At 41.5% G+C, this 7,806-nt stretch overlaps 1 protein-coding gene across 1 annotated transcript in view; it reads right to left on the bottom strand.

The window, feature by feature from the left end:
* Nucleotides 1–7,806, bottom strand: part of GLP2R (glucagon like peptide 2 receptor) — a 56,023-nt gene that overhangs the window by 20,434 nt on the left and 27,783 nt on the right. The window contains exons 8-10 of the mRNA XM_011359123.1: nucleotides 6,333–6,492; nucleotides 5,502–5,562; nucleotides 4,268–4,337 (exon numbers count right to left, since the gene is read on the bottom strand). Coding sequence (XP_011357425.1) covers nucleotides 4,268–4,337; nucleotides 5,502–5,562; nucleotides 6,333–6,492 — 291 coding nt within the window. The remainder of the gene's footprint in view (nucleotides 1–4,267; nucleotides 4,338–5,501; nucleotides 5,563–6,332; nucleotides 6,493–7,806) is intronic.

Genomic DNA, 7,806 nt, shown 5'->3' with positions numbered 1-7,806 from the left:
AATGAAAACTATTAGGCTCTGAATTTCCTGAGGGCAGAAACTATATAAACATACATCTTTTTTCCCTTAGAGGAATCAAGCTAAGCACAAAGAAGGTGCTGAATAAATGTTAAATAAAGGTATAAGAGAGCAAATGAATGCAATTCCAGTGCTAAGGAAGCCCAACATGGCAAAAGTTCTGATTCTATCAATGTGAGGTGGAGTCCAGGCTAGGTATTTTTTTAAAGCTCCCATGTTGTTCCAACGTGCAGGCACTGTCTAGTCCAGGATTCCTCAACCTCAGCTTTATTAAAATTTGGGTCTGGATAATTCTTTGTTGTGGGGGCTGTTCTGTGCACTGTAGGATGTTTAGCAGCATCTCTCACCTCGACCCACTAGGTGCCATTAGCATGTCCACCCTAGTTGTGACAATTAAAAATGGTCCAGACATGGCAAATATCTTCAGGGGAAGAACCACCCTTGATTAAGGACAACTGATCTAGTCCAGCTCTGATTTTATAGGTAAGGAAAGAGAAGTCCAGAGAGGTCAACTCACTTGGCTAAAGTACAAATGGCAAGTTAGTCATGAAATTCAGGTTCCTGACTCCTAGACAGGCTCCTTCCACTTCACTATACAGCCTTTCTTTCCTTTTTCATGTCTGGTAGAACACATAAATTCCACTATCCTGGGAACCCTGAAACCAGGGTACAGAATCCTAGAGCTGGGTGGGTTGGGAAAGCATCAGGTTCAGCACCCTGTTCTTCAAGATTCTCTTCTTAGAAATTAATAGAGATGGATAACACAAAGCCTTTCTCTTTGCTCCATGTCAATGTTTTACTAGTTCATAGTCAAATGTTCTTTCTTGTCGCCAATGAGAATTTTTCCCATTTCTATTCAAGACTATTTCCTCTTGTTCAAGCTACTGTAGACACAGACAACAATAGTTCAGAAATGTACTCTGTAAGACCTTCGTAGACACAAGGATGGTTGCAAAACTGTCTCTTCCAGGCATGCCTGTTGACTTTCCTTAATTTGGGGGAATAGAGAGATTCATAAAGCTCTCAGCCTCCAAGGAGGAAGAGAGTTCACCAGGCAGATGTGGGGCCGTCAGATGGGCATTCCAGGTGGAGAGACGGCATTTGCAAAAGTATGAGAGGAGTGAAATACCAGGATAGATGTAGGAAACTGTGAGTTTCTCCATATAAATACAGCATGGGTGCTTGTGGTGGGAAGGCTAGGCAGGAAATAACAACGCTTACCACACTAAGGAGTTCGGAACAAGCCTGAAGGCAATAATGAGCCATTAAAAAGTTGCAGGTAGAAGACAGACAGAATTAAATTTTGCTCAAAGAAGACCACTCTGGTTGCAGTACATTGCCAGGGGCAAGAATGAAGAAAGGAGACCAGATAGAAGGCTTTTACAGAAGTCTGCACAAGAAACCCCAAGAGGCTGAAGGAGAGTGGGATTAAGGAAAAGGAGACAGCTTGGAGAGATCTTTAGAGGAAGAATTGACAAGGCTTGAAATCCGAGTGGATGTTGCAGGGAAGAAGAGGAGAGAAGCTAGGAGGGCACCCAGGTTTCTGGCTTAGGTGGCTGGTAGATGGTTGGTGGTGTCATTCATTGGGCAGGGCAAGCAAGGGGAGGAGGTGTGGATGAAATGGGTGAGCTAAGGTGACTGTGTCCATTTCTGTGTAGCTGGACATGACTGGAGTTGTAGAAGCAACAGCATGCAAAGGTCATTTTATCTAAGATGAGAAGACAAAGCATATTCTCTTATCCTGGGAGGACAGAATGTGGTTCCAAGAACTAAGAAGCACCAAGAGAAACTAGCACACAGGTCAGCCAGCCGTGGATGTCCAAGCAGCAAGTTCTAGAGCAGTGGTTTGAGCCCCAGCAGTCCATTTGAATCATTTGAGGGCTTTCAAAACCGCAACTGCCTAGGCCTCACCTCTAGAATTTCTTATGTAACTCTCTGGGGTATAAGCCACTGTGAAGTTTCTAATGCACAGCCAGCTTTGAGAACCACTAGTGTGTGGGCAAAGGGCTTCATAGACTTTAATGAACACCTGAAGTCTCAGAATCTTGTCATAATACAGATTCTGATTCAGCAGGTCCGGGATAGGGCCTGAGAACCTGGATTTATAACAAGCACTCAGGTGATCACACTTTAAGCAGAGTGTAGCAAAATGTTTTTCGACCCTGGCTGCACATTAGAATCTTTAGACTACATCTGAGTTCAATGAAACACAAGTCTCTGGGGGTAAGATACAAGCAAAAGACACCCAGGGAATTCCAAGAAAAACCAAGATTGAGAATCATTGATGAAGCCTCTAAAAGATTGCAGGGGGAACTTTAGGAGTCCAGCTGGACTGAGTCTGAGCTCCATCCTAGAGAGAGCCTGATGGCCTCCATTCTGCTTTATTCTGCCTGGTTAATGAGAATCTTCCAGTGCCCAGAAGTGTGGGTCACAAGTGTTCACTGAATAAGTTTACGGAGGACCTGCCATATGCTTGGGCTGGCTGCCAGGATGAATAGAACACGGGGCTTGCAGTCACAGCAGACAGATTTTAAACAAATGTTTGCAATAAAACATTGCTGGCACTGTAGCAGAAGTCTGTACGAGATCCAGGAAGGACATGAAGGAGTGTGTGACCACTTCTACTTGTGTGAGGTGAGTGTTCAGGTACAGCTGCCAGGTGGATAAGGCAGCAGAGAAAGGGAGTTCAAAACCAAGGAGAATCTGAAGCAAGGTACTAGTACATGAGAGATCCTGGAGCAGTTGGTACTCCAGGCACATGGGCTGGAGGCGATAGACATTTTAAAGTCAGCAGCATGGCATTATAGTTACAAGTGTGAATGTCATCCAGTCAGATCCTTTGGGCTAAGATCTGGTGCCCTCACTTACTGGCTCTGTGACTTTAGGCAAGTAACTTGTCATCTCCTCAGCGTCCTCACCAATAAAAGAAACATATAATGGCACCTACCTCAGAGGTTTGCTGGGAAGATTAAATGAGTTACACACACAAAGCACTCAGAATGGTTCTGGAATGTAGGTGTAACTCAATAAATGTTACCGAGCAGTAATGGAAGTGCCCAGCCAGGAGGTGGGTACTGGGATCACAGCTAAGCAGTGTGGCTGGAGAAGAGAGAATTGTGGAGAAGTGAGAGATGGGGTGGGGGTGAGGCGGGGCTCAGGATGCCACACTGGGATGTATGTGGTCAGATTTCACTTTGAGCCCTTGCTCTTAGCTGTGTGTAGAATGACTAGAGGGGCAATAACCAGGAGTATACATGCCACGGCTCAGGCCAGGTGTGACACAGGCCTCAGAATGATAAAGCATATCTCTACATTCTTATTTTTCCTGCCATTTCAATGAACATTTTTCATTCCCGGTCACACCCAGGTCTTGGCAGAGTATTGCCTACTATCATGAATAAATATTGATGCTCTTCTATAAAAACAAGCCTTTTTCCTTTCACGAAACCACAAACACAATATTATTTACATAAAATAGCAAAAATGAAATGCCCAGCAACCCCTTGGAGAAGAGAGAAGGCAGAACACGGATGGCAGTGCCTGGCTCATGGGTATCCAGAGGTGATGACCCCATGCCTAGACAGAAAGACTTTCTGCTTCCCTCCAGGATCCTGCTTATCCTTCCAACTGTGTGCTAACTCTGTCCCTTCCCCTGGCTTCCTGGGCAGATTTCATTCACTCACACTGCCATCTAAAGGAGCTTGAGATTCTGGGCCACTCAAAATAAGGGCCCTTCTTTCTCAGGGCCTCATCATCTCCTGACTTTAACCCCCATCACATTTTGGGTTAATGTTGATTACATGTTTTCTTCTTTTAAAAGAAGCTTCATTAGTCTCCCCTCCTTCCTGCTAATGGTATTAAACTCCAAGCCAATAGCTTCGCTATCCCTGGGCTGGTCCATAGCTGAAGGTGCTTGTATTCCCAGGGCCTTGTACCCACCATGACCATTCCATACGGGATCACTGAGCTGATTACAAGTTTCTAGACATAACTTGAAGACCTAAAGAGAAGGCGGCTGGTAGTATAACCCTGAGTTTAGGTCCCGAACCAGAACAAGAAGTTTCTAACTTGATCCTTCTCATTCAGCAGATCCTACTCACAGCTGAGTCTCCTTCTCAAAGGATCGGGCCTAGGCTTTCTGAGCCAAAGAATTTGGTGGGGAATGGCAGGGGGGCAGCAAGGGGTGGAGGTGGGGTCCTCCACAACTGCTGAGCTCAGAGAGGAAAAAGGGTGGCAGGATGGTCCTTACTGCCACACAAAGCAGCATGGGTCCTCGGATGATCCACCAGATTTTCATATTCCCATTGATTCCCCAGCACCTGCAGCAAAGAGTAGGCAGTATAAGAAGATGAAATAAGGATGAGGCTGAACATAAAAAACATCATGCCATCTGGAAAAAGGATGTTCATACTCAAGACTTACCTTCTACCTATCATTCTCCTAATAAGTAGGAGAGGAGAAAGAGGACTCAAATCTCTTTCTATTAGTAGGGTACTGTTGACTTTTCTTACCATTAAAGTGCTCTTCAATACTAACAGCTTGGTGTATATTTTTACATACTTTTCTCCATGTTTATACAAATATATTTTCTTAATTATATAAGGGACTTTTTGGTGGTGATTATTTGGAGGAAGAAAATGTGATCACATAATATATATTATTCAGCAACAGTCATAACAACATGCTGTTGAGATTCAATCCATAGAGGAAAAAAAGCTGTAGAACTAACTAGTTTCCTCAGTAGCCTCATAATATTCCACAATATAGGTATGTCACAATTTGTTCATTGATTCCTATATCGATGGATGTTCAGAGGTTTTTTTAATTTGTTTTTGTTTGTTTGTTTGTTTGTTTTACTTTTTAAATGAGATATAATTGATATATAACATAATATTGGTTTCAGGTATACAACATAATGATTCAATATATAACTATATTGCAAAGTGATCACCACAATAAGTTTAGTTAACATCCATCACCACATATAGCTACAATTTGTTTCTCTTATGAAGAAAACTTTTAAGGCTCAGTCTCTTAGCAACTTTCAAATATATGATACAGTATTATTATCTATAGTCACCATGCTGTACATTATATTCACAAAACTTATTTATTTATAACTAGAAGCGTGTACCTTTTAATCACTTTCACCCATTGCATTTTGCTTTCCCTTACCTCCTGCTGTGAATGATGATGCAATAACCATTCTCGTGCCTATATCCTTGCATATGTAGGATCACTGAAGACATATGCAGGAAATTTTTGTGCTAATTTTGTGCTAATGTGCATAAATAACTAAATTAATAAACTAATTACTATTTTTAAAAACCTTGATTATTTTATCTACATTCCTAAGTATATTCTAGATGGCCAAAATGGAAAGAGGTATATAGTCTCTTCAGGAATATGGTATATATCCTTGTATTTGGGCATATCTGTGAATTACTGGCTCAGGGAAGTAAGAAAGCAGGTGAATTACCTACCCTGTGTTCTCCAGCTGTGCACGGGCAATACTCCAGGGCACAACAAACAGCAGTGGGAAGGCTGGGGAGGGAACAGGGAAATGTAGTTAGGAGCTGGTCGGGCAAATCTGCCTGCCGCCCACCCCAGCCTGATGAGCCAAGCACAGCTGTTTAAAACTTATAAAAGCCCAAACGTCATAGAATTGCAGACTGTGAGAACTGGAGACCTAGGGTGGCACCGAGCCCATCCATTGTTTTACTGTCAGAAAACCAGGAAGTAGAGAGGAGAACAGACTTGCCAATATAGCTTAGAGTAAATTCAAAGACATTAAGCAAAATCTTCTAAATTGCAAGCTAAGCGTATTTCTTCTGAATCCTACAGTCTCAAATTCTTTGAAAGCTTGTGACATAGGGATTCCAGGCCTCATCTTGAAGACTTGGTTGGTGTTATGGTTTGTGTCCCCCCCCCCAAAATTAATATGTTGAAACCCTAACCCCCAGCCTGACAGTATTTGGAGATGAGAACTTTGGAGGTAAGTGAGTTTGGAAGAGGTAGTGGGGAAGGGGCCATCATGATGGGATTAATGCCCTTATGGAAAGAGACCAAAGAGCTGGTCTCTCTCTGTCTCTGTCTCTGTCCCTCTGTCTGTCTGTCTGTCTGTCTGTCTCTCTCTCTCTCTCTCTCTCTGTCTCTCTCTCTCTTTTTCTCTCTTCAGAGTCTCTTGTCATTAAGAAATTATTTGTCTCAGAATCCTCCCTCCAGTTGGGTCTCTAACTTCGACCAAAGGCTCTATTGGGTTCTCCCATTCCGAAGAGTCCAAGGAGAAGAGGCCAGGGGTTTGGGTCACTCACCCCAACCCACCAGCAGGTATCTGGGCCACAGCCACCTTTCAGAAATCACTGTGGGCTCCAGCAACGTGTAAAGGTAAAGGCCTTCCACCAGAAGCCATGAGTAGTTGGCACCCACGAAGTAGTGCAGAAGAACCTGGGCGGAGCGGCAGGAGGCAGATATCTGCATAGGACAGAGCACTGAAAGATGAGTCCAGGCTCTCCTAGAATCTGAATCCCAAGAGGGCGGAGAAGGGCCTCCCTACACACAGCCCCTCCCTCTTTACTCCCCTCTCTCTCCCAAACTCTTGCCAACCATCTCAGACAGGTTAACAACAATTTCAAAATGTGAAGGAGGGTTTCATGTACGTTTCAAAGTCCAGCCTCTTCCTTGACACTATGGGCTTTTTGAGACAAACAAAAACAAAATTCGTCATCAGTACCTCCCTAAAGGAAACACTAAAGAGTTATGTTCCCTGATCTCAGTTCAATTAAACTAGAAATCGATAAATAAAAAAATCTTCATATGACTGGAAATAACGAAATAGACTTCTAAATAACTCATAAATCAAATTAGAACTTATTTCTGAACTGAACAAAAGGAAAACGCTGCATATTAAAATTTGTTCTGTGCAGCTAATACCACACTTAAAATGATACTTATAACTTTAAATGTATTAATATAAAAAGAAAAAGGCTGAAAATCAATTATCTTAACTATCATGTCAGAAAAAGAACAGCAAATTAAACCCAAAGACAGTACATGGAAAAAATAATAAGATGAAAGCAGAAGTTAACAAAATAGAGAACATAAAATAAAAAGAATTAACAATGCCAAAAGTTTGTTCTTTGAAAAATCCAATAAAACTGAGAAACTCCAGCAAAGATGATCAAGGCAGGAAAAAGAGAGTGAAGGTACAAATACTCAGTATCAGCAATGAAAAAAAATATACAATTATAGATGCAGTAAACCTTAAATAGATCTTAAGAGACTATGAACAATATTATGCTAATAAATTTGAAATATTAGATGAATAAATAAATTCCTAGAAAAACACAAATTTTTCTTCAAGTTATCTTGTAACACCGGAAGAAATAGAAAATCTGAATGTAAGAATCATAATTAATCCAAAATTAAAAGCCTTCCAATAAAGAAAACTCTGGGCCCAAATGGCTTCGCTGGAGTAATTTTCAAATATTTAAGGAAGAAATAATGCCCATCTCAAATAAATTCTTTCAGAAAATAGAGAAAGAGAAAACAAGTCTCATTTGTTTTAAAAGGTCAGCATAAACTTTATCCAAAAGCTTACCCAAGACATTAAAAGAAAAGAAAATTACTCAAGAATATAGATGAAGAAATTCTAAACAAAATGCAGTATTAGCAAATAGAATCCAGAGATATAGAAGAGAGAATAATACAGCAGAACCTAGTTGGATTTATTCCAGGAATGCAAGGTTAGTTTAACAGGTTACTGCACTCATCATTAACAGGATAAAG

Source organism: Pteropus vampyrus, unplaced genomic scaffold (assembly GCF_000151845.1).
Source record: "Pteropus vampyrus isolate Shadow unplaced genomic scaffold, Pvam_2.0 Scaffold44, whole genome shotgun sequence".
Classification (NCBI taxonomy): Eukaryota; Metazoa; Chordata; class Mammalia; order Chiroptera; family Pteropodidae; genus Pteropus; species Pteropus vampyrus.
The sequence above is the reverse complement of the archived record's forward strand: the minus strand, read 5'-3'. Positions and strand labels throughout refer to the sequence as shown.